Source organism: Amblyraja radiata, chromosome 29 (genome assembly GCF_010909765.2).
Source record: "Amblyraja radiata isolate CabotCenter1 chromosome 29, sAmbRad1.1.pri, whole genome shotgun sequence".
Lineage (NCBI taxonomy): Eukaryota > Metazoa > Chordata > Chondrichthyes > Rajiformes > Rajidae > Amblyraja > Amblyraja radiata.
This window is the reverse complement of record NC_045984.1, coordinates 3,824,211-3,851,446: the sequence shown is the minus strand read 5'-3', so window position 1 is coordinate 3,851,446 and position 27,236 is coordinate 3,824,211. Positions and strand designations below refer to the sequence as shown.

General features: G+C 45.5%; 1 protein-coding gene across 2 annotated transcripts in view; it reads right to left on the bottom strand.

The window, feature by feature from the left end:
* fam174c (family with sequence similarity 174 member C) overlaps positions 1–13,106 on the bottom strand; it is a 32,483-nt gene extending 19,377 nt beyond the window's left edge. Inside the window, exon 1 of one of the 2 annotated variants that reach the window (XM_033046452.1) lies at positions 12,750–13,106. In XM_033046452.1, the coding sequence (XP_032902343.1) occupies positions 12,750–12,997 (248 nt within the window). In that variant the 5' untranslated portion in view covers positions 12,998–13,106. The remainder of the gene's footprint in view (positions 1–12,749) is intronic. The other variant, XM_033046453.1, reaches the window with a different exon arrangement.
* Between the last annotated feature and the right edge of the window lie 14,130 nt (positions 13,107–27,236).

Genomic DNA, 27,236 nt, shown 5'->3' with positions numbered 1-27,236 from the left:
CCGTTGCCCTGCAAGAGCAGAGCCAGCAGGCTTGGCAATGGATCCAGCAACCTGCACGACATCCTTTTTATTAAACACAATGCTAATGGTGCAGACTGCAGGTTAAAACACTGATGTTAAACAGGATATTTAAGTGCTCTAATTGCCTCATTAGGGGCTTCAACACCTTGGGTTACTTAAGCAAAATAGGCTCTTAATTCATTTATAAATGTTTTTCTACAATGCTGCATAACGAATGGAACAGAAATCCATTGTTAGACATTAGACAAAGCAAATTAAAAATCCAGTTCTGCTCAATTACCTAAAGAGTAACAACGTTAAAGGGATGAAATGTGTAGGAAGGAACTGCAGTTGCTGGATTAAACCGAAGATAGACATAAAAAGCTGGAGTAACTCAGCAGGACAGGCAGCATCTCTGGAGAGAAGGAATGGGTGACGTTTCCCTTCTTCAGCTTGTTTGGAGAGATGACCAGCTCTCTGGGCAGAGTAGCTTATTTGTGCGCTGTTTTTCTACACGATATAAAAGTGCTGAGAGTTAAGCCAGCAAAAGTCCCTTGTTCATTTAATACTCCAGTCTAATTAATGGACCACACTACAACAGTAACTGAGACTTAACCTGCCCTGCATTATTTGACCCGTGAAATACAAGACAAGAATGCCAGGTATTATTCCCAAGTGCTCCAGTTAGTGCAGCGTTCAACTATTCAACTTTAAGGCACTTTCACTCTGATCCAATTAACCATGTGGTGGTGTGTGAACCACACCATAATTATCACACTTAGAGTCATTCAGCACAGAAACAGGCCCTTCGGCCCAACTTGTCCTTGCTGGCCAAGATGTCCCATCTAAGCTGGCTGCATTTGCCCACATTTGACCATTATCCCTCTAATCCTTTCTTATCCATGCCAGTCCCCCCCCCCTTTCCTTTTCGCTCCCCCTTTCTTTACATTTTACTCCTCTTTAGTTTAGTTTAGAGATACAGTGCGGAAATAGGCCCTTAGGCCCGCTGAGTCAGCGCTGATCCCTGTACACTAGCCCTATCTTACACCAGGGACAATTTACAATTTTTACAGGTCAATTAACCTACAAACCTGCACGTCATTGTCACTTACTCCACTCGTGCCAATTAAACACCACCCCCCCTCCCCATCCCCTTCCCCATCTCCCCCCCCCCCCCCCCCTCCCTTCCCCCCCACCCACCAGCAACCTTCTATCACTTGCCAGTTATTCTACCATCCCCAGAAGATGGACACAAAAAGCTGGAGTAACTCAGCAGTCAGGCAGCATCTCTGGGGAAAAGGAATAGGTGATGATTTGGGTCGAGACCCTTCGTCAGGTCTTAAATCAAAACGTCACATATTCCTTTTCTCCAGAGATGCTGTCTGACCGGATGAGTAACTCCAGCTTTTTGTGTCTATCTTCGGTTTAAACCAGCATCTGCAGTTCCTTCCTACACATTTGCCACCACCCCGACCTGTTCCGACTTCTGCAAATAAAGTCAACGGAAAATTCATGCTGTGGTTAGAATGTGGAAGCTGCAACCATGACGTTGCGGAGATTAATAGTGTATGAATATTTAGGAGGAAGCTGAATGAACAATTGTAGAAGAAAAGATTGGAGAAGTGCGATGTTTAAGGAGGGGAAAGGAGCAAAAGGGAATTAATTTGCAGTAGGAACAGCGTGGCAGCAGTGGTGCAGCACAACAGGAAGAGTTGCTGCCTCACAGCACCAGAGACCAGGGTTCGATTCTGACCTCAAGTGCTGTTGATGTAGAGTTTGCAAGTTGTCCCTGTCAGGATTGAACCCGGGTCTCTGGTGCGATGAAACTAACTGCAAAGCACCTTTGGCAAAATTCCGATGCATTAAAATATTCACTCATTGAACTCCTTGTTAAAGGGCACAGAGGCGCCACTAATAAAGCATCTGTTTCACAATACTGGGGAACAGAGTTCGATCCTGATCTCGGGTGCTATCTGTGTGCAGTGTTTGTACATTCTCCCTGCAAGCACGTGGGCTTCTTCCGGGGTGGTCCAGTTACCTCCCATATTCCAAATACATGCGGCTCTGTAGGTTAATTGGCTGCTGTAAATTGCCCCTAATGTGTTGAGAGGAGATGCGAAAGAGGGATAACATAAAAAAACTAGTGTGAACAGGTGATTGATGGTCAGCATCAACTCAGTGGGCCAAAGAGCCCCATTTTCATCCTGTATCTTTCAATCAATTAAATCAATAAGTGTGATCTAGTTGATCTGCTTTCAGGCAGCATAGGATGGCACAGTGGTGCAGCAGTAGAGTTGCTGCCTTACAGCTCTAGAGACCAGAGTTCGATCCTGACTACAGGTGGTGTCTGTACAGAATTTGTACGTACTCCCTGAGACAGCGTGGGTTTTCTCCAGGTGTTCCGGCTTCCTCCCACATTTCAAAGACGTATAGGTTTGTAGGTTAGTTGGCTTGAGCAAGTTGTAAAATTATCCCGAGTGTGTAGGATAGTGGTAGTGGACGGGGTGATCACTGGTGGGCACGGATTCGGTGGGCCGATGGGGCATGATTTTACACTGTATCTCTAAAGTCTAAATTTCACATTATTCTACACAAAAGCTTCTAGGAAATGCAGAACAAGGTTTGAAGTGCTCTCAACCGTTGCAATCTAAAGTTGTAATCTTCCTCAGTTCTACAATACAAATCAAGAAGTTAATGAGGGGAAGAGTAGAAAAGTCTCTCAATGTTCCTCCACGGAATCACAATGCAAATGTTGATGTTTATTTTAGACACACTTGTACAATGTTCGCATCAAAAAGTATTCACCACACATGCACGAAGCCTGAAAGAAGACACAAGAAGCCTGAAAGAAGACAGGTCTGTGCATGTGTTTGAAGGAACCGCAGATGTGGAGGAAGAACTGCAGATGCTGGTTTAAACCAAAGAGACACAAAAAGTTGGAAGCAGGTGTGAAGAAGGGTCTCAACCAGGGGTGGGGAACCTGCGGCCTTCTAGGCCATTAAGTGCGGCCTTTTGACTGAATCCAAATTTTGTAGAATAAATCCTATTATTTTTATTAATATGTTTTTGTTCCCCTTTTATTATTTTTATTTTAATCTTAAAGTGAACGTATTTAAATTACGAAAGAGGTAAAAGAAGATTCAACGACATAATCCTCCCCAACTGACGGCCACAATTAAAACATTAGTAAGTCATGAGGGCTATTTTAATAAAATAATGTATATTTTGTAGTATATCTATTGAAGTTTCTTGGATGCGGCCTTATTAGATTACAGCTAACTTAATGCGTCATTCCAACATGAAAAGGTTCCCCACCCCTGGTCTCGACCCAAAACGTCATCCAGAGAAGCTGCCAGTCCCGCGAAGGAACTGCAGATGCTGGTTTACACCGATGCTGGACAGAAAAAGAGTAACTCAGCAGGACAGGCAGCATCTCTGGATAGAAGGGTGAAGTTTCAGGTTGAGACCCTTCTTCAGACTGAAGAAGGATTTTGTGTCTATCACAGGTTTGCGCATGGTGGAAAGACAGAAAGGCAGAATATATATTTTTTTTAAATGCTGTAAGATTGAAAGGGGTTCGTGCTCAGAATGGCCTTGGTGTCCTTGCATACACATCATTGAAAGTACAACAAACAGTACGATGGCCTCTATTGCAAAACATTGTGTGTACAAGAGAAGACACTTTGCACCTATGATGTCAGGACCCATCTGGAATATCACGTTCAGATCTGATCTCCCTGACCAAGGATGATTACAGAAACTTGCAGAATTGAAAAAGGCCTGGATAGAGTATGCTTCCGGAAATGGGAGAGCCCAGGACCAGAGGGCGCAGTCTCAGAATAAAAGGACGTACCTTTAGAAAGATGAGGAATTTCTTTAGTCAGAGGGTCACAAGGTGTCAAGGGATAGGAGTGGAATTAGTCCATTCGGCCCATCAAGTCTACTCCATAAATCAATCATGGCTGATCTATCTCTCCCTCCTAACCTCATTCTCCTGCCTTTTCCCCATATTCTCCGACACCTGTACTAATCAAGAAGGTGATAATTTTTTGCCACAGACGGCTGTGGAGGTCACGTCAGTGGGTATTTTTTAATGTGGAAATTGACAGGTTCTTGATCAGTATGGATGTCAAAGGTTATGTGGAGAAGGCAGGAGTAAGGGGTTGAGAAGGAAAGATAGATCAGCCGCAATTGAATGGTGGAGGAGACTTGATGGGCCGAATGGCCTAATTCTGCCCCTACGGCTTATGAAGATGTATGATAGCAGGATGAAGGTGAAGGTTGACCAGAATCTGGAGATGATGGGGTTGTTGCACCAGGAGAGATTTCGCTCACTGGTCCTATGATTCATAGCAACATGATTTGATTCATAGCAAAGGGATTTGATTCATAGCAAAAGGATTTGATTCATAGCAAAAGGATTTGAGTATAAGAGCAGGGAGGTTCTACTGCAGTTGTACAGGGTCTTGGTGAGACCACACCTGGAGTATTGCGTACAGTTTTGGTCTCCTGAGGAAAGACATTCTTGCCATAGAGGGAGTACAGAGAAGGTTCACCAGACTGATTCCTGGGATGGCAGGACTTTCATATGAAGAAAGACTGGATAGACTCGGCTTGTACACGCTAGAATTTAGAAGGTTGAGGGGGGATCTTATAGAAACTTACAAAATTCTTAAGGGATTGGACAGGCTAGATGCAGGAAGATTATTCCCGATGTTGGGGAAGTCCAGAACAAGGAGTCACAGTTTAAGGATAAAGGGGAAGTCTTTTAGGACCGAGATGAGAAAATCATTTTTTACACAGAGTGATGAATCTGTGGAATTCTCTGCCACAGAAGTTAGTTGAGGCCAGTTCATTGGCTATATTTAAGAGCGAGTTAGATGTGGCCCTTGCGGCTAAAGGGATCAGGGGGTATGGAGAGAAGGCGGGGATGGGATACTGAGTTGGATGATCAGCCATGATCATATCGAATGGTGGCGCAGGCTCGAAGGGGCGAATGGCCTACTCCTGCACCTATTTTCTATGTTTCTATGTTTCTATGTATAATAGAGTTCAGGAGAATAAGAAGGTCCCAGAGGCATAAAGCAAAGCTTTGGTTACAACCGTGCCAGGGTGCCTAGAGCATTGGAAGCCCATCGAAAAATGTGAGCTCCTCCATTCAGTGCAGAAGCGAGAAGAAATTATTTTACATATAGGGTGGCGAATCCATGAAATCCTTTACCCAACATGACTGGGGAGCTTCAGTGAGTGAGCATTTTTTAGATCGAGATTGATTTCATAAGGGAATCATGAATTACAGGGCGAGTAGAGGAAAGCAGTGTGAAGATGAAAGGGGATTTGGATACTGAAGGAAGCACAAGAGGCTGAGCATCCTGTTTCCATTTCTTATATAAAATCTTCACATTGACAGTAGTTGCATTTACCAGTAATAATCAGAAATTCAAAAACAAATGTATCTCTAATTAGCAACGTTTCGGGCCGAAACCTAATTAGTTTAGTTTAGAGATACTAAGAGTGTGGGTGTAAGGAACGAGCTGCCGGAGGACGTAATTGAGGAGGTAGTTGAGGCAGGGACTATCGCAACGTTTGAGAAACAGTTACATGGATAGGACAGGTTTAGAGGGATATGTGGCTAAATGCAGGGAGGTGGGACTAGTGTAGAAGTGACTTGCTGGCCGGTGTGGACGTTGGGCTGAAGGGCTCGTTTCCAAGCTGGAAGACTATGACTATACAGCATGGAAACAGGCCCTTCAGCCCACCGAGTCCACATCGACCGACAACCACCCGTACACTAGTTCTATCCTACACACCAGGGACAATTTACACAAGTTAATTAACCTACAAACCTGCACGTCTTTGGAATGCGAGAGGAAACTAGAGCACCCGGAGAAACCCACGCGGTCACAGGGAGAAGGTACAAGCTCCGTATGGACAGCACCAGAGGTCAGGATCAAACCCGGGTGTCTGACTGTAAGGCAGCAACTCCACTGCTGCACTACTGTGCCTTCTAATCTATGCAGTTAGCCCATGATGGCCTTCCTTGATTATATGTTGCCAGTCCTGCTTTGATCTGACCTTTTCTTACCATCAGTTCCCTGCCCTCTACTTTCAGTCTGAAAAAGGGTCCCAATCTGAAACGTCACCCATCTTTTTTCTCCAGTGATGCTGCCTGACCCACTGTGTTTCTCCAGTGCTTTGTGTCTATCTGCAGTATAAACCAGCATCTGCAGTTCCTTTCTGCACATTTGAGGTGAGACACTACTTCATTGGGAGGCAATGTGGGTAGTAAAAAGCAATGGTGATAAATGAACAAGTCTTGATGCGTATTAGGGCAGCAGAATTTTGGGAGTCAGGTTTAGAGAGTAGAACAATGGCTACACTTTTCAGCAGATTATTTCATGTTTCAACTGAAAAAAATAACTCTAACCCCATCTGACCACCAAGTATACACCGACCAGCGATCCTCACACATTAACACTATCCTACACACACACACACAAGGGACAATTTACACTTATGCCAAGCCAATTAATCTACAAATCTGTACGTCTTTGGAGTGTGGGAGGAAACCGAAAATCTCGTTGGAAACCCACGCAGTCACGGGGAGAACGTACAAACTCCGTACTGACAGCACCCGTAGTCAGGATCAAACCCGGGTTTCCGGCGCTACAAGCATTGTAAGGCAGCGACTCTACTACTGCGCCACCGTGCATATTAATTTGTAAATTCGCTCGAGTTGTAAATATGCGGGAAGGAAACTTGCAATCTCTTGAAACGCAAAACTCTGCCAGAGTCAACATTTTCTGTTCAGTGATGATTAATTACTCCTGAATGGTTACATTTAAGCCATACCCTTATGAGTTACAACTTAGAATATTAGCAGATTAAAGAGTAAATATATTAATCTCAATTTAACTGCTGTCTCTCTGCTCTCCCTTTGTTCTTGAGCTTTGGAAACAGTAGGCTGAGATAAACACAAAATGCAACATAAGTTAGCGTGACAGGCAGTATCTCTGGAGAGAATGAATGGGTGACATTTCGGGTCGAGACCCTTCTTCAGACTAGTCAGGGTAAAGGGAAACGAGAGATAGACGGACGTATAGCGATACAGAACAAATGAAAGATATGCAAATAAAGTAACGATGATTAAGGAAACGGGCCATTATTAACTGTTTGCTAGGTGAGAACGAGAAGCTGGTGCGACTTGGGTGGGGGAAAGGATGGGGGTTACGTGAAGTTAGAGAAATCAATATCAATATTCCCAGTCAATCAATATTCCAGTAGACTGGGAACAGACATTAAGTGTGAAGTTCTTTTCAGATTACATCAAGGATGGAGGCTATCCGTTGCAGCCCCACCGTCCCTTCCAGAATATCACTGAAAATTAAATAACAGCATCAACTTCAGCAGAATATTCACCAGAAGGAAAAGAAAATCCATTTAGGTTTTACCTTTGAAACAGCTCTATGAGTTTCGAAGAATTATCCTAGCTTAGAGTGTAATCAGACTTGGGTGTTCCGAAGAATTGCAGAGCAGAACCTCACAAATAGATGAAAAGTTGAATACATCACTAAACAACAGTAGTTAAGTTTATTGTCACATGTACTAAGGGGCAGTGAAAAGCTTTTGTGGAATGCTAGTGCTAGCCAGTCAGCGGAAAGACAATGCATGATTACAATCGCGATGTCTAAAGAGTACAGATACACAAGGGAATAGTGCTTAGTACGAGATAAAGTCCAGTAAAGTCCGATGAAAGATAGTCCTAGGGTCTCCAATGAGATAGATAGTAGCTCAGGACTGCTCTCTGGTTGTTGGTACTACTGATCCACTGATCACTTGACAGAGGTTATAAAAGATAGACAAAATGCTAGAGTAACTCAGCAGGAAAGGCAGCATCTCTGGAAAGAAGGAATGGGTGACATTTCAGGTCGAGACCCTTCTTCTGATGAAAGGCCTCGACCCGAAACATCACCCATTCCTTTTCTCCAGAGATGCTGCCTGTCCTGCTGTTACTCCAGCATTTTATGTCTATTTTTGATTAAACCAGCATCTGCAGTTCCTTCCTACACAGAGATTATATATGTAGTGTATAGAAAAGCAGTCCATAGTACATTGTTATAATTCTTGCATCTAGCAGGCAGAAGTCTCACTGTTCACTATTCCACTATGTTTACGAGGACGTTGCATGGACTGAAAGGCCTGAGCTATACAGGGGGGGGGGGGAAGGGCTGGCTAGGACTTTATTCCTTGGAGCACAGGAGATGAAGTCCTACCCTGCCAAACCTCTCCCTAGAGGTCTGGCCTTGTAAGGATGTACAAGATCATGAGGGTAATACATAGGGTGAATGCAGTGTATTCTACCAAGAGGAGTGGAATCAAGAACCAGAAAGTAGGTTTAAGGTGAGAGTAGAAAGATCTTATAGGAACCCGAGCAGCTAATTTCACAGAGGGTGGTGGGTACATTGAACGACCTGCCAAAGAGGTATTCGAGGCAGGTACAGTGCCCTCCATAATATTTGGGACAAAGACCCATCATTTATTTATTTGCCTCTGTACTCCACAATTTGTAAATGTAGCCCAGTCTATCACACAGACCAGATTTCATGACCCAAAGCACTTTTCCGTGCTGGCTCCAACAGTGTCTGTCCAACATTTGTCCCTCAATCAGAACTATCGTAGATTGGCTGAGTGACCAAATCAGCTTGTTGCTATTTTCAACCATTTGCCCTGCATTTCCATTTCAAAATAATCAGTTGTTTGCAAGTCAAACATGTGATTACTATGCAATAGCAATGCTGGGTCTGTGGAGGAAGATGGACATTCGACTTTCTGGGTCAGGACCCTTGACCTGATGACATCCTGACACAAAACATCAACTGAACCTTTCCCTCCATAGATGCAGCTCGAACTGCTATTGTTCCAGAGTTCAGGACCTGTAGCCTTGTACCTCCAGCAATTAACATGTTCATAAGTTCTCGGAGCAGAATCAAGTCAACTCCACAATTCAATTATGGCTGATCTATCCCTCTCAACCCCATTGTCCTGCCTTCTCCCCATAACCCCCGACACCCGTAATAATCAAAAATCTAGCAATCACTGCCTTAAAAATATCTATCGTCTTGGCCTCCACAGCCGTCTGTGGCATTGAATTCCACAGATTCACCACTCTGACTAAAGAAATTCCTCATCTCCTTTCTATAGGTACGTCCTTTTATTCTGAAGCAACGGCCTCTGGTCCTCGACTCTCCCACTAGGTGAAATATCCTCTCCACATCCACTCTATGGTGTTTTCCGTACAAGAGACAAGCAAGAAAATAGTAATCCCAAAACAAACCTCTGATGGACACAATCGCATATTTGTCTCCAGTCTGAAATAGAATCATTCAAACACAAGCCTCTGCTTTTGTATTTCAACAAGTTTTGTATTATCAAAGACATCTCAACTTTATCCTCCTGATTTGTTTTTTAATAAATCTTACTTTCAGTTAATAGCAACATGTTCATGGCTGCCACCTAATATTGCTCCATGCACAGTAACGCAGCGGTGGAGTTCCTGTCTTACAGTGCCACTGACCCAGGTTCCATCTTGACTACAGGTGCTGTCTGTGCAAAGTTTGTCCGTTCTCCCCGTCACCGCGTGGGTTTTCTCCGGGATCTGCAGTTTCCTCGCACACTCCAAAGACGTACAGGTTTGTAGGTCATTGGCTTGTATAATTGTGAAGAGTGTGCGTGCGCCTGCGCATGGTAGTGTTACGGTGCGGGGATCACTGGTCGTTTGCTCAGCGCGAAGTCGGTGGGTTGAAGGGCCTGTTTCCGCGCTGTATATCTAAACTAATTACCGTCTCCCAAACATTCCAGATCACTAATGCAAGATTGACCAAGCTGGATTGCCAAGTCTATCTGCCTTCTGAACAAGTCAATTTGGGCAGCACGGTGACTTAGCCGGCGGAGTTGCTACTGTACAGCGCTAACCGCGTCAGAGACCTGGGTTCAATCCTGCCTACGGGTGTTGTCTGTACGGAGTTTCTACGTTCTCCCCGTGACCGCATGGGTTTTCTCCGAGATCTATGGCTTCCTCCCACACTCCAAAGATGTACAGGTTTGTAGGTTAATTGGCATGGTATAGATGTAAAATTGCCCATTATGAGTGTAGGGTAGTGTGTGTCAATGTGCGGGGATTGCTGGTTGTTCGGTCAGTGCGGACTCGGTGGGTTGAAGGGCCTGTTCCCGCGCGGTATCTCCAAGCTAAACGAAAACTAATTACCTTCACCCAAACTTCCCTGATCACTATTGCAAGACTGACCAAGCTGGTTTGCCAAGTCTATCTGCCTTCTGAACAAGTGAATTAACCTTCACATATCCACAATCTTTTGGCATCTCTCCCGTCACTTCAGTAATATTCCAGCGCTCATCTTGACATCAAGTTAAACACATCCTGACAATTAAAATAAACATCACGCAAAAGCAAAAAAAATCACTTATTTTATTGAATGACACGTCACAAAAATAAGGGAAATATCTGGTGCTTCAAAGCTCCACCGGCTTTTAAACATGAATTAGTCCAGAACCCGAGGCCACAGTTTAAGAATAAGGGGCAAGCCATTTAGAACGGAGATACAGAAACACTTTCTCCCAGAGAGTTGTGAGTCTGTGGAATTCTCTGCCTCTTCTCTGATGCTTTCAAGAGAGCTTGATAGGGCTCTTAAAGATATCAGAGTCGGGATATGGGGTGAAGGCAGGAACGGGATACTGATCTGGGATGATCAGCCATGATCACATTGAATGGTGATGCTGGCTCGAAGGGCTGAATGGCCTACTCCTGCACCTATTGTCTATTTGTAAACGAATCGTGCAAGGTAATTAATAGTCAGAATCCAAGTCATACAGTGTGGAAACAGGTCCTTCGGCCCAACTTACCCACACCAACCAACGTGCCCAACCAACACTACTCCAGACTACCGTTTGCCCCCCCCCCCCCCCCGAGGTAATCTATTGCCGGCCGTGGTTTCGTCCTGCCCCTCCTCGCTTCCAGTTTAGTTTACAGGCGCCCCCTCCCTACACTGAGTCCCTACAAAACATCGCCTCTCCAGAGATGCTGCCTGACGCACCAAGTTACTCCAGCATTTTGTGTCAGTCTTTAGTATAAACCAGCATCTGCAGTTCCTTGTTATTGCAGAAAGCTGTCCTAATCCAGAATAAAATGGAGCAAAAAGCAAGCTGATGAAGAAATTCAGTGGGTCAGGCAGCATCTGGGGAGAGAAATAGACAGTCGATGAATCGGGTACAAGACCTTAATCTGGACAGCATTCTTGACTGAAAGCATCGTCATATGGAACAAACCGCCAGAGGATATAGTTGAGGCAGGTATAGTGACAACATGTAAAAAACAGGTACATGGAGAGGAAAGATTTAGAGGCATTTGGTCCAAATGGGACTAATTTAGATGCAACATCTTGGTCAGCAAGGACGGGTTGGGCTGAAGGGCCCGTTTCCGTTCTGTGTGACTCTCTGTACATTTGCCTCCACAGATACTGCCTGACCCACCGACTTCCTCCAGTAGGTCATTCCTCTCTCCAGCTTCCAGCATTTTCAATCAACGTGTCTTCATGAATAAAATGAAATTTTTTAAATGTGCAATGTTATAGAATTAGGCCTTTCGGCCCATCAAGTCTACTCCGCCATTCAATCATGGCTGATCTATCTTTCCCTCTCAACTCTATTCTCCAGCATTCACCCTGTAACCCCTGACACTCGTACTAACCAATGTATAAACAGAGCTGCTGGTTTAAAATAAATTTAAGGCAGGTATAAAGACTGATGAGGGTTTTAACTCGAAGATGATGGCAAGCAATAATTTGGAGAGTTGGGTCTGCAAGATTCAAACCATCTTAGTCTCAACGACAATTAGACAACTTCAGCATTTTGTTAATTTTCAAAGTATTTGAAGTAAAAATCAGTTGACTGGTTTCAACACAATTTCCTCCCATGAAATCACCACATCATGAGTCACATCCCCTCACTTGCACGACTCCTTCCTTGGCCAACCAACTTTCGTGATCTTTCCAACTCTACCCTTTTAAAACACTCTTTATCCACCCTCATCTCACAACTCATTCCCACATTACAACAAAGCCAATAATCACCGAAAACACCTCCAAACTAATCCCCCCCCCCCCCCCGCCTTCTTACCTCCCTCATTCCCCACCTCCACCCTCTCAGCTCCCTACCTACACAACTCCCTCCATTCCCACCTCCCTCACCCTCTCCCCTCCCCACATCTTCTCCATCCCTACCTCCTTCTCTCCACCCCCTTCCTCCCTTCACCCCATCCCACATTTCTCTTCTCTCCCCGGACCTTCCTCCCTATCGCCCTCCAACCCCACTCCCATCTTCCACCTCCATCCTCTCCCCCCTGACCCCTATTCCCCTCCATGTCCCTTCGCCCCCATCCCTCTTAGCTCCCTACCCATCCCCCTCTTCCTCCTTACCCACACCTCACGCTATCTCCATTTACCATCCTTCTTACCCCGTCCCTATCCCTCACCTCCCCCCCCTCTTCTCTACCACCCCACACCCCCTAGTACTAGCTCCCGACCTGTCCCTCCCCCACTTCACCCAACCTCTCTTTACCCTCCCTCATCTCCCCCCGTATTCACACCCCTTCCCACTCTCAGCTCCCTACCTACTTCCCTCCCCCCTATTCCCCGTCCATTCCCCCCCCCCCCCCCCCCACCCCCCACCCCACCTACCGCAGCCCCCGCACCAGCAGGTAGACGAGGCCTAGTCCACTGACGCCGAGCGCCACAGCCACAGCGCGGCCGATCACCGAGCCCTCGCTGGAGCCGCCGGCGGCCCGGGGCGGGGTGGACGCGGTGCCGGTGCCGCTCTGCTCAGTCACGTTGTCGGCCCGGGCCGGCGGCAGCGCCAGGGTCAGGGTCAGGGTCAGGGTCAGGCAGAGGGCGGCGGCGGCCGCGGGCAGCACCGGGCCCAGCGTCATCTCCAGGAACCTCCGGCCCGGCTCCGGCTCCTGCTCCCGGCGGCGGGGAACCTCCTCCCTGTAGCACCGCGGCGCAGCAACCGTGTCACACCCCTAGTGCTCCGGGCAGCAACCGTGTGGCCTCACTCCCCACCCCTACACTCTCACTGGTTGATCAGCTAATCACTAAGATACTCCTTCTCAACCCACACACAGTCAACCACTGATTAAGCACTGATCACTAAGTCAATCATCACACTCACTCACCATTCAACCCACACTCAGTCAACCACAGATCATTCACAGTCATTATCACTGATCAATCTACCCAGCTATGCCTGCCTCTTTGTAGGGTGCGTCGAACAACCCTTGTTTGAGGCGTACTGTGGCCCTAGCCCCGAACTCTACCTCTGCAACATTGACGACTGCATTGGTGCTACCTCCTGCACCCATACAGAACTCACTGAACAGCCATGATTACATTGAATGGCAGTGCTGGCTTGAAGGGCTGAATGGCCTACTCCTGCACCTATTGTCTATTGTCACTGACTTCATCCATTTCACCACTAACTTCCATGCGGCACTCAATTACACCTGGACCATTTCCGACATCTCCCTACCGTTTCTAGACCTCATTATCTCCATGGCAGGTAACAGACTATTGGCCGACATCTACTACAAAACCCACTGACTCCCATGGCTATCTGGACTACACTTCTTCCCACCCTGCTTCCTGTAAGGACTCTATCCCCTATTCCTCCGTCTACACCGCATCTGCACCCAGGATGAGGTGTTCCACATCAGAGCATCGGAGACGTTCCCATTCTTTAGGGAACAGGGGTTCCCCTCTTCGACTATAGATGAGGCTCTCACCAGGGTCTCCTCTATAAGCCGTAGCTCCGCTCTCACTCCCTATCCCCCACTCGTAACAAGGACAGAGTCCCCCTTGTCCTCATCTTCCACCCTACCATCCGTTACATACAACAGATAATCCTCCGACATTTTCGCCACCTCCAATGGGATCCCATCACTGGCCAAATCTTTCCATCTCCTCCCCTGTCTGCTTTCCACAGAGACCGCTCCCTCCGAAACTCACTGGTCAATTTGTCCCTTCCAACCCAAACCACCCCCTCCCCTGGTACTTTCCCTTGCAACCACAGGAAATGCTACACTTGTCGCTTTTCCTCCCCCCTCGACTCCATCCAAAGACCCAAGCAGTCATTCCAGGTGAGGCAGAAGTTCACCTGCACCTCCTCCAACCTCATCTGCTGTTCTAGATGTCAACTGCTCTACATCAGTGAGACCAAGCTCAGGCTTGGCGATCGCTTCGCCCAACACCTCCACTCAGTTCGCATTAACCAACCTGATCTCCCAGTGGCTCAGCACTTCAACTCCCCCTCCCATTCCGACCTTTCTGTCCTGGGCCTCCTCCATGGCCAGAGTGAGTCCCACCGCAAATTGGAGGAGCAGCACCTCATATTTCACTTGGGTAGTTTACACCCCAGCAGTATGAACATTGATTTCTCCAATTTCAGGTAGTCCCTGCTTTCTCCATCCTTCCCCTCCACAGCCTACTGTCTCCACCTCTTCCTTTCTTTCCCCTACATCAGTCTGAAGAAGGGTCTCGACCCGAAACGTCACCTCATCCTTTGCTCCATATATGCTACCTTTTGGGATATCCCAATCCGTTTGTGGAACTAAAATGATTTGGTAATAAAATGTAATGTCACCGGGCAGCCACGGTGGTGCAACGGTAAAGTTGCTACCTTACAGCCAATGCAGCGGCGGAGACCCGGGTTCGATCCTGACTACGGGTGCTGTCTGCACGGAGTTTGTACGTTCTCCCGGTGACCTGCATGGGTTTTCTCCAAAATCTCCGGTTTCCTCCCACGCTCCAAAGAAGTACAGGTTTGTAGGTTAATTGGCTTGGTAAATGTAAAAATAGTCCCTAGTGGGTGTAGGATAGAGTTAATGTGTGGGGATCGCTGATCGGCGCGGGCCTGGTGGGTCGAAGGCCCTGTTTCCGTACTGTATCTCTAAACTAAAGTAAACAAATGGAAATAAGTGTAGACAAATCGTAGAAGCAAAGAACTGCAGACAGTTTGTGCAACACCCTGCCTGCCTGGCATTATTTGGGGCCGGCCCTGATTGAACCTGCTCTGTTCTCGCTCCAGCTCTTTAACCCCCTCCCCCTACTTTCAGTCTGAAGAAGGGACCTGACCTGAAACGTTACCCATCCTTTTTCTCCAGGGATGCTGCCTGACCCGCTGAGTTGCTGCAGCCAGCTAACAATGGCCTGTTTCCTTTATCAGTTTCTTTTTTGCATATCTTTCATTCATTGTTCTTCATGTCTCTACATCATCATTTATATCTCTCAATTCCCTTATTCCTAACTAGTCTGAAGAAGGATCTCGACCCGAAACGTCACCCATTCCTTCTCTCCAGAGATGCTGCCTGTCCCGCTGAGTTACTCCAGCTTTTTGTGTCTATCTTAAACCAGCATCTGCAGTTCATTCTTACACCTTTGTCCACAAGTCCATCAGGCAGTGGTCAGCATGGAACGTCCTGCAGGCACTGCAGGGAAATGACTCCGTTGTCCCAGAATAGAATGCCATGCTTGTCTGGCAGAATGCCTCATTGCCAGAACTCACTAACAAGCACCAAAACCTGGTTTGGCTGGTGGTGAGGGGAGCCCTCCCAGTCTGATCCTTCCTGCACCGTCGGAACCTCACTACCAGCGCACGCTGCCCTCGGGACGGCTGCTATGGAGAGGGCTACGTGCCTCTTATATGGTTATATGGAGACAGATGCCCACCTCTTTGCAGAGTGTGGATTTACAAAGATAATCTGGAGAGGTCTGCAAGGGTCCCTGTCACGGTTTATCCCGAACATATCCGTCACAGAGAACTCTATGATTTACGGACTGTTCCCAGGAACACATTCGGAGATGGATATCAAGTCTGCTGGAAGGTCATCAACTCGATGAAAGATGCTCTGTGGTCTGTCTGAACCTTGTTGACCTCCCTGCAGAGTGAGATGTCCTTCAGGGAATGCTGCCGACTGGCCCGCTCCAGACTGTAGGAGTACGTGCTGAGGGACATAGAAACATAGAAAATAGGTGCAGGAATAGGCCATTCGGCCCTTCGAGCCAGCACCACTATTTAATATGATCATGGCAGATCATCCAAAATCAGTACCTCGTTCCTGCTTTTTCCCCATATCCCTTGATTCTGTTAGCCCTAAGAGCTGAATCTAACTCGCTCTTGAAAACGTCCAGTGAATTGGCCTCAACTACCTTCTGTGGCAGAGAATTCCACACACTGAAGCTCGGTGCAGCCAAAGCCAAGGCTCTGTGGGGGAGGACCGCTGTCTAGGGTGCTTCCACTGCTGGACTTTGGGGGGCCCGGTGTGGTGGAGACGCCCCTCAAATGAGGAAAGGGGGCCACATGAGTGGCACGTGTACTTGGTATAATGATAGTTTGCTGAACACTACCACATACAACACACTAATGAGTGGGTATAGTTGCTGAGAATGTCCGAGGAATTTTGCACATCTTTTGTTTTGTATATAATTTTTATTCTGAATAAAGTTTATTTTTGGAGACAAAAAGGACTTTATTAATAAAGGGTGGCACAGTGGAGCACTTAGAGCTGCTGCCTCACAGTGCCAGAGACCCGGGTTCAATTCCAACCTCGGGTACCATCTGTGTGGAGTTTGCACGTTCTCCCTGTGACCGTGTGGGTTTCCTCCAGATGCTCCGGTTTCCCTCCAATCCCAAAGACGTGCGGTTTGTAGGTTAATTGACCTCTGTACATTGCTGCTAGTGTGTAGGGAGTGGATGAGAAAGTGAGCTAACATGGAATTAGTGTGAACGGGTGATCGATGGTCAGCATGGATTTGGTGGGCCGAAGGGCCTGTTTCCATGATGTAACTCTAAGACTAAAACTATAACTTTTATATCAAACTGCTTTAGCCTCCAAGTGACTCAGGTCAAAAGTTCACAATTACTATATTCTGCTGTAATGATTTATGATGCCAATATTAGTGTATTTTGTTTAAGTCCTAGTGTGGTGGTTATTTTCTGAACTTTTACTACCTGCGTTTGTTTCCCTTGTAAATAGAGTCACAGACACAGCTGCTTACTAATATCCATTTCAAATTGATCCTTGGACTCTGGATTTTGACTGAGCAATCGTCCAGTCTTTTGATGTCAAAAGTGATCTGACCTTGTTATCTGACATGTTTACTGTAATGCAAAGGACCAAGTAAACCCACATGAACTTTTACGTTGATAAGAGTTACAAATAAGCAAGAGGCCATTCACATCCTTGAAAGCAAACACATAGAGAAACATTAGACAGACACAAAGAGCTGGAGTAACTCAGCTGGTCAGGCAGCATCATCACCTATACCCTTTCTCCGAGATGCTGCCAGACCCGTTGAGTTATTCCAGCTTTTTGTATCTATCTTTGGTTTAAAACATCAGTTTCTTCCCACACATAGAGAAACGGTGATGGAGTTTAGTTTAGTTTAGTTAAATTTAGTTTAGGAAGGAACTGCAGATGCTGATTTACACCGAAGATAAACATAAAATGCTGGAGTACCTCAGCGGGACAGGCAACATCTCTGAAGAGAAGGTACAGTATGGGTGACGTTTCGGAGCCCCGCTCCCCTGACCCTCAGTCTGAAGAAGGGTCTCGACCCGAAACATCAGCCATTCCTTCTCTCCAGAGGTGCTGCCTGTCCCACTGAGTTACTCCAGCTTTTTGTGTATTTCTTCCAAACATTGATGTTAATGTTATACCTGTTCCAGTTCAAGTTACAAGTTCAAGTTACATTTATTGTCATGTGCACCAATTGGTACAGTGAGATTTGAATTACCATCAAACGTTGATGGTAATTCAAGATGCGACTCGGAGAAAAGACGCATCCACGACCAGGTAGTGACTGGGAAGCGGTTTCCCCCTTTCCCCCTCCCCCCCCCAACCCCAACCCCCCACTTTAAAAATCCTGGACACCGCGCGCGACTGCACGTCACTGCCTTTACGCGTCACGACCCCCGTCGTGCGTTGTGACGCGTAAATGATGTCACGTAAATGAAGCGCAAATGACGCCCAAGTGGGACAGGCCCTTAAGAAACCTTTAAAACAAACTTTTAGACATACTAAAAATAACATATACTTGTATCAAATGATCATGAAGTCTCAGAAGGTCATGAGTACAGGGACTGCCTTTAAACAGATACAGGTACTTGTTATATGCGCACACGCATATTTTAAAAATTAATTTCAGATTTCCAACATCTGCAGGTGTTTTTTAAATTTTCATTGTGTGGTGTAAGCTGCTATTTTGCGGGATCTTGCTGTGTATATTGGCCGCCAACTTTCCTGTAGCGCACTACATGGTCTACACTTCAACTGAGCATCACTTAAAGTTGCTATATAAATGCAAGACTTTCGAACCATTAAGGCAATTAAGAAGATGTGAAAAGTAACTTTATTCCCAAGAAAATGAGAATTTGGTCCAAGATTTGGCCATGAGGGAGATTTGAACCTCCTTTGTGGATATGTTCTATGTATCTGTGCTATAGAAATATAGAAACATTGAAAATAGGTGCAGGAGTAGGCCATTCAGCCCTTCGAGCCAGAGAAAATCAGAATCCCGTTCCTGCTTTTTCCCCATATCCCTTGCTTCCGTTAGCCCCAAGAGCTAAATTTAACGCTCTTGAAAACATCCAGTGAATGTTCTATGTTCTTCGGCCCATAATGGCCATACCAACCATGATGCCTGGTCAAACGACCACACCTACCTGTGCATTACGGAACTCCCTCTATACCACATACTTCCATGTGCCAATTTAGAAGCCTCTTAAGCACCACTATCATATCAGCCTTCACCATCATCCTTGGCAATGCGTTCCAGGCACCCACTACACACTGTGTAAAAAACCTGCCCCACACATCTCCATTAAACTTTCTCCCTCTCACCTTATAGCTATGCCCTCCAGTGTTGGACATTTCCACCTTCAGTTAAAGGCTCTGACTGTCTACCCTATCTATGGCTAAGAATGTTATATACTTCTCTCAAGTCTCCCCTGAACCTTTGACGTTCCGGAGAAAACAATCCAAGTCTATCCAACTTTTCCCTGTAGCCTCTAATCCAGGCAGCATTCTGGTAAAGAATATAGACACAAAGTGCTGGAGTAACTGAGTGGGTCAGGCAGCATCTCTGGAGAAAAAGGATAGGTGACATTTCGGGTCTGGACCCTTCTTCAGACCACACAGCATTCAGGTAAACCTCCTTTAAACCTTCTCCAATTCCTCCAAATCCTTCCTGTAACGAGGCAACCAGAACTCCAAATTAGGCCTAACCAAAGTCCTAACGAGCTGCACCATGACTTCCTGGGGAAGGTTTTCAGGGATATGGGTCAAATGTAGATCAATGGGAAAGATATTATCAAGCTTGAAAGGTTTCAAAAAAGATTTACGAGGGTGTTGCCAGGACTAGATGATGCGAGCTATAGGGAGAGGTTGAGTAGGCTGGGTCTCTATTCCATGGAGCACAGGAGGATGAGGGGAGATCTTATATAGATGTACATAATCATGAGAGGAATAGATCGGGTAGATGCATAGAGTCTCTTGCCCAGGAAGAATCGAGGACCAGAGGACAGAGGTTCAAGGTGAAGGGGAAAAGATTTAATAGGAATCCGAGGGGTAACTTTTTCACACAAAGGGTGGTGGATGTATGGAGCAAGCTGCCAGAGGAGGTAGTTGAGGCTGGGACTATCCTATCATTTAAGAAACAGTTAGACAGGTACTTGGATAGGACATGTTTGGAGGGATATGGACCAAGCACAGGCAATAGTGTAGCAGGAACATTGTTGGCCAGTGTGGGCAAGTTGGGCGGAAGGGCCTGTTTCCCGCCTTATAACTCTATGACTCTATGGGACCAGCTTAAATGGGCATCTTGGTCAGCATGGATGATTTGGGCCAAAAGGCCTGCTTCTATACTGTGTTAACCTGTAACTCCAATACTCTCTATCAAGTCTACCCTCCTTTAGTTTTTTGTTTAGATGAGAGATACAGTACGAAACGGGCTCTTTGGCCCACCGAGTCCGCACCGACCAGCGATACCCGCACATTAACACTATCCTAAACACACTAGGGACAAATTTCACATACACTAAGCCAATTAATCTACAAACCTGTACGTCTTTGAAGTGTGGGAGGAAACCGAAGATCTCGGAGGAAACCCACGCAGTCACGGAGAGAATGTACAAACTCCATACAGACAGCACCCATAGTCGGGATCGAACCTGGGTCTCTAGCGCTGCAACCGCTGTAAGGCAGCAACTCTACCGCTGCGTCACCCTTCTGTACAATAAGAACTTTGGCTTAATTCCAAAAGTCTTGATCCCTTCATGGTTGAATAAATCAACCTCATCATTGATCGGACCCAATGACTCAGCCTCCACAGCCCTCTGGGTAGAGACATTGAAGCAATGGGCGGCACAGTGGTTCTCCCTGTGACCACATGGGTTTACCCCGGATGCTCCAGTTTCCTCCCACACTCCAAAGACTCCAAAGTTTTATAGGCTAATTGGCTTGGTAAAATTGTAAATTGTTCCTAGTGTGTGTAGGATAGTGTTACTGTGCAGGGATCGCTTGTCAGCGCGAACACGGGGGGGCTAAAGAGCCTGTTTCTGTGCAGCATCTCTAAACTAAACACACTTAGAGGACATAGGATTAAGGTGAGGGGGAAAGAATTAATAGGAACCTGGAGGACAATGCTTTTTATACAAAGGTATATGGAACGAGCTGCTGGAGGAGGTAGTTGAGGCAGGTACTATCACAATGTTTAAGAAACATTGAGACAGGTAAATGGATAGGATAGGTTTAGATATATATATAGGAGGACACGCCAAGAACCGCGGATACAATTATACTTGGTATAATTGTAAATTGTCCCTTGCGTGTGAAGGATAGTGTTAGTGTGCGGGGATCGCAGGTTGCCACGGACTCGGTGGGCCGAATGGCCCGTAAATTGCCTCTAGTGTGCAGGATAGGGCATTGACGATTGTTGGTCGGAGTGAACTCGGTGAGTTGAAGGGCCAGTTTCCACTCTTTACCTATTACACCGGGTGGCGCCACCTGCAGTGCCTGCCTCAACAACAGTCTGTCTGTCCTTTCTTCTTTTTGTTATTTTTAGTATGTGTTAAAAAGTATGTTTTAGTGTTCCTTGGTTTGTTTTATGTGTGGGGAGGGGGTGGGGGGAGGGTTAGGGGAATTTTTTTTTTCAATCTCTTACCTCGATGGAGATGCGATTTTTCCCCATGTCACCACCGCGGCCTAACATCATGGCATTGACGGCCTTTCCTGGAGACCAACGGGCGCTCCAAGCCGCAGGCGTCTGCGGGACTTTTAACATCGCGGAGCTTGCGATCCCTTTGCCAGGGATCAAATCTCCAACCGCGGGGCCTGTGGACTTTAACATCGTGGAGCCCGCGGTCTCTGGTAAGAAGAGGCCGACTCGGGAGCTCCATGCTGTGGAGTGAGTTTCAACCTCCCCGACGCAGGAGTTTCGATCACCCCGACGGGGGCTTCGATCGTCGGCTGCGGGGGCTTTGATCGTCCAGACTGTGGATGGTTTGACTGCCCCGACTGCGGGAGAACAAGAGGAAGAAAATTGAAATTCATTGCCTTCCATCACAGTGAGGAATGTGGAATCCACTGTGGTGGATATTTATGTTGACTTTTATGTGGTTGTGTGGATTGTTGTTTTTCACTTAGTATGGCTGTATGGTAACTCAAATATCACTGTACCTTAACTGGTACATGTGACAATAAACTGACCTTGAAACCTTGAAACTAAATGAAAAGCCTATATCTTTCGGAAAGAATAAATTCCTCCTCATATCCGTCTTAAGCGGCCAACTTATTCTGAGACTACAGTTTGTAGATTCCCTGCACAGGGAAAGAATCATAACAGCAGCCAAACAGGCAGGCTCCCACAGAAAGAAATATGACCTAGGTAAGTGGCATTATTAATGATGGCACTGCTGGTTTCCACCGGAATACGCTGATCACAGCTACACTTTCATTCCCATCCATCTCTTTATACCATGTGAGCTCTCCCTCGTGGTATAGCTCATAACTAACATTGTTCTTTGGAAAGATAGAAGTTCCCAGCATATCACCACTTTTACATTCTCTGGGGCGGCACAGTGGTAGGGCTGCAGACTCACAGCGCTGGAGACCCAGGTTCGATCCTGACCTGGGTTGCTGTCTGTGAGGAGTTTGCACCTTCTCCCTGTGACCGCGTGTGCTTCCTCCAGATGCTCTAGTTTCCTCCCACGTCCAAAAGATGTGCAATAGTTTAGTTTAGTTTAGTTTAGTTTAGTTTAGTTTAGTTTAGTTTAGTTTAGTTTAGTTTAGTTTAGAGATACAGCGTGGAAATAGGCCCCTCGGCCCACAGGGTCCGTACCGACCAGCGACCCCGTACACTAGCACTATCCTACAGACTAAAGGGCCTGTCCCACTTACGAGACTTTTCAGCAAACTGTTTGCGGCCTTCAAGCTTGGGGGTACTCGACTGAAAAACCGCGAGCTGGATCGACCGTCAGCGCGGAACACACACGCACGCACGCACACGCATGCACGCACACACTCACACACACACACACACACACACACACACACACACACACACAAACACATCGCAAAGGCGGGGGCCAGGGAAAGCGGGGGAGTGCTGTCTGAAATTCACACAGAGCAAAGCCAAGGTGATACCCGCGATGAACAGGAAGGTTAAAGACGGCTAGCACAGTGTACGGTAAGTCCTTTAAAAGAGCGTAGAGGAGAAGGAGGGAGAAGGGGGGAGAAGGCGGGAGAAGGAGTGGAGACACATTTTAAGAAGCCAGACAACAAGCCAGAGATACACATGTGTGAAGTTTAGCGGGCATTTAACATTACCAGTTGGTTTTCCTTGGTTCATAAAACTCGTGCTTACGTTTTTTTTTCCCGATGAGCCAATTATATTGCCCAGCAAAGGACATTTCCTACGGCTATCTCGACTACCTACAACAACATGGCTACCCCACTACAACTGCACTACGATTTCAAAAGTATTGATTTTCTCCATGGCGACAAATTTTTGGTTGCAGAAAATGTTTCAACATGTTGACCATACTGAGGCCGGGAATAGTTACCACCAAGAGGGAACTCCTCTTGACCATGAAGGACTCATCAGAGACCACCTACGAACATGTGGGCGAACATGTGGGCGAACATGTGGCAAGCTGGTGGCGAGTGCTGAGTCTCCTAAACTTGCCAATAAGGTCGCCTCAGTCGGACAGGCCCTTAAGGACAATTAACAGAAGACAATTTTGATTTTAGACTTTAGAGATACAACGCGGAAACAGGCCTTTCAGCCCAGCGAGTCCGCACCCATTAGCGATCCCCATACATTAGCACTATCCTACACACTACGATACGATATGATATGAGACGATAAAGCTTTATTCATCTCCGGAGTGAAACTGGTCTGCCGACAGTCACATCACACAACAAGGTACACAACACTTGAATTTAAAAGTGAAACGAAAAGAAAAAGATAAGCGACTGTTGGGCGACTGCTGTGCGCACAGCGAAACGAACGAACAAACACAGACTTATCTCCTGGGCACAGGATTCTAAAACGAAAGTACCCCCCTCCCCCACACCGGCTCCCCCTTTGTTTTCACACTGTCCCTCACAGTGGACCCCCCACACCAGGTCCTCAATTGTCTTCCTCTCCCCCCCCCCCTCAAGCTCATCATAGAAACATAGAAAAATAGGTGCAGGAGTAGGCCATTCGGCCCTTCGAGCCAGCACCTCCATTCAATATGATCATGGCTGATCATCTAAAATCAGTACCCCGTTCCTGCTTTTTCCTCTTATCTCTTGATTCCTTTAGCCCTAAGAGCTAAATCTAACTCCCTTTTGAAAACATCCAGTGAATTGGCCTCCACTGCCTTCTGTGGCAGAAAATTCCCCAGATTCACAACCCTCTGGGTGAAGAAGTTTTTCATCATCTCAGTCCTAAATGGCCGACCCCTTATTCTTAAACTGTGACCCCTGGTTCTGGACTCCCCCAACAAGGGGAACATTTTTCCTGCATATAACCTGTCCAACCCCTTAAAAAAATGTATATGTTTCTATAAGATCCCCTCACATCCTTCTAAATTCCAGTGAATACAAGCCCAGTCGACCCATTCTTTCATCATATGTCAGCCCCGCCATCCCGGGAAATAACCTGGTGAATCTACGCTGCACTCCCTCAATAGCAATAGTGTCCTTCCTCAAATTAAGAGACCAAAATTGCACACAATACTCCAGGTCTGGTCTCATCAGGGCCCTGTACAACTGCAGTAGGACCTCCTTGCTCCTAAACTCAAATCCTCTCGCAATGAAGGCCAACATGCCATTAGCTTTCTTCACTGCCTGCTGTACCTACATGCTTATTTTCAGTGACTGATGTACAAGCACACCCAGGTCTCGTTGCACCTCCCCTTTTCCTAATCTGACACCATTCAATAATAATCTGCCTCCCTGTTCTTGCCACCAAAGTGGATAACATCACATTTATCCACATTATACTGCATCTGCCATGCATCTGCCCATTCACCCAACCTATCCAAGTCACCCTGCAGCCTCATAGCAGCCTCATCAGAACTCACACTGCCACCCAGCTTTGTATCATACGAAAACTTGGAGATGTCACATTTATTTCCCTCATCTAAATCGTTAATATATATTGTAAATAACTGGGGTCCCAGCACTGAGCCTTGCGGTACCCCACTAGTCACTGCCTGCCATTCTGAAAAGGACCCGTTAATTCCTACTCTTTGCTTCCTGTCTGCCATCGTTCTCTATCCATGTCAATACCCTACCCCAATAACATGTGCTCTGATTTTGCACACTAATCGCTTGTGTGGGACCTTGTTGAAGACTTTTTGAAAGTCCAGATACACACATCCACCGGCTCTCCTTTATCCATTCTACTTGTTACATCCTCAAAAAATTCCAGAAGATTAGTCAAGCATGATTTCCCCTTCATAAATCCATGCTGACTTTGACCGATCCTGTCACTGCTTTCCCAATCCGCCGCTATAACATCTTTAATAATCGACTCAAGCATCTTCCCATCTACTGATGTGAGGCTAACTGGTCTATAATTCGCCGTTTTCTCTCTTCCTCCTTTCGTAAATAGTGGGGTTACATTGGCTACCCTTCTGTCCACAGGAACTGATCTAGGGTCAAGAGAACATTGGAAAATGATCACCAATGCATCTATGATTTCTAGGGCCACCTCTTAGAGTACTTTGGGATGCAGACCATCTGGCCCTGGGGATTTACCTGCCTTCAGTCCCAACAGTTTACCTAACACCATTTTCTGACTAACGTGGATTCCCTTCAGTCCTCCCACTAGATCCTCGGTCCCCCAGTATTTCTGGGAGATTATTTGTGTCGTCCTTAGTGAAGACAGAACCAAAGTATTTGTTTAACTGTTCTGCCATTTCCTTGTTTCCCATTATAAATTCACCCGTCTCTGATTGTAAGGGACTTACATTTGTCTTTACTAATCTTTTCCTTTTTACATATCTAAAGAAGCTTTTAGAGTCCATTTTTATATTCCCCGCAAGCTTTCTTTCATGCTCTTTTTCCCCTTCTTAATTAACCTCTTTGACCTCCTCAATTGTTCTAAATTTCTCCCAGTCCTCCGGTTTGCTGCTTCCTCTGGCCAATTTATATGCCTTTTCCTTAGATTTAACACTTTCCTTGGTTTGCCTCGTTAGCCACGGTTGAGCCGCTTTCCCTGTTTTATTTTTTCGCCAGACAGGGATGAACAATTTCTGGAGTTCATCCATACGGTCTTTAAATCTTTGCCATTGCATCTCCACTGTCAACCCTTTTTTTTTCTTTTTTTTAATATTTTATTTTATTAGAAGTAAGTACAATCATATGGCACCAAAGTGCCTAATATATATTTTCATAATACATTTTATGTACAGCTTCTTATTTTTTTTGTTATATTAAAGAAAGATTAGAATAAGAAAAATAAATTAGATAGTAAAGGATAGAAAGGCGTGAGATATATAGTGTGTGAAGAAAAAGAAGAAAGACAAATGAGTGAAGAAAGTTGAGAAAAAGAAAATAGAAAAAAGAGAATAAGACATTAAAAAATTTTTTTTTTAAAGGGTAAGGAGATCATTGTTTATAATCTTGACCAACCCTCGTCCAGCCCTGAAACAGTTAGTTTTTATAATTGTGTTGCAGCATATGATTCCAAAAAGACGACAAATGGAGACCAACTCGTTATGAATTGGTCTGATTTATCCATTAGGAGGAATCGCATTTCCTCAAGATGTGCGGTGTCCAACATGCTTGCAATCCACATTTTAAGCGTTGGTATTGATGTATTTTTCCAAAATTTAAGTATTAAATAGTTAAAAAATAAATTTTGAGATGTGTTCAATTTATTCCCATCTTCCATTACTCCAAATATAATCATTTTAGTATTAGGTTCCATTCTTATCTTGAATAAGTTTGTAAATATTTCGAAAATATCACTCCAAAATCTATAAAGTTTTATGCAGGAAACTAAGGAGTGTGTTATAGTTGTGTTTTGGGATAGACATTTATCACAAATAGGGGATATATTTGGATAAAATTTGTTCAATCTTGTTTTTGAATAATATAATCTATGTACAATTTTAAATTGAATTAGATTATGTCTTACATTAATCGAACATTTGTGAATATATATCAAATACTTTTCCCATGTAACCTTCGTAATTTTTATCATTAGTTCCCGTTCCCACTCTTCTCTAAGTACCTCTGTCGATGGTAGGTCTATATTTAGAATACTATTATATAAATATGATATTAAATTTTGTGAGTCAGCTTCAATATTCATTGCTTCTTCCAATAATTCAGGAGTTATTTTTTGATATCCTTGTATATATTTTTTCATGAAATTGCAAATCTGAAGATATTTAAAATATTGGTTGTTTTTCAGTTTAAATTTTAATTGTAATTGTTGGAATGATAGTAGGTTTCCCATTTCGTACATATCCCCGATCCTTCTAATTCCGAGACTTTCCCATTGGTTACATGTTTTATCAATATGAGATGGTTTAAATAAAGGGTTATTCGCTATTGGCATTAACAATGATAAATTTCTTAATTTTAAAGATAACTAGACCAAGGGGGAGAGGGG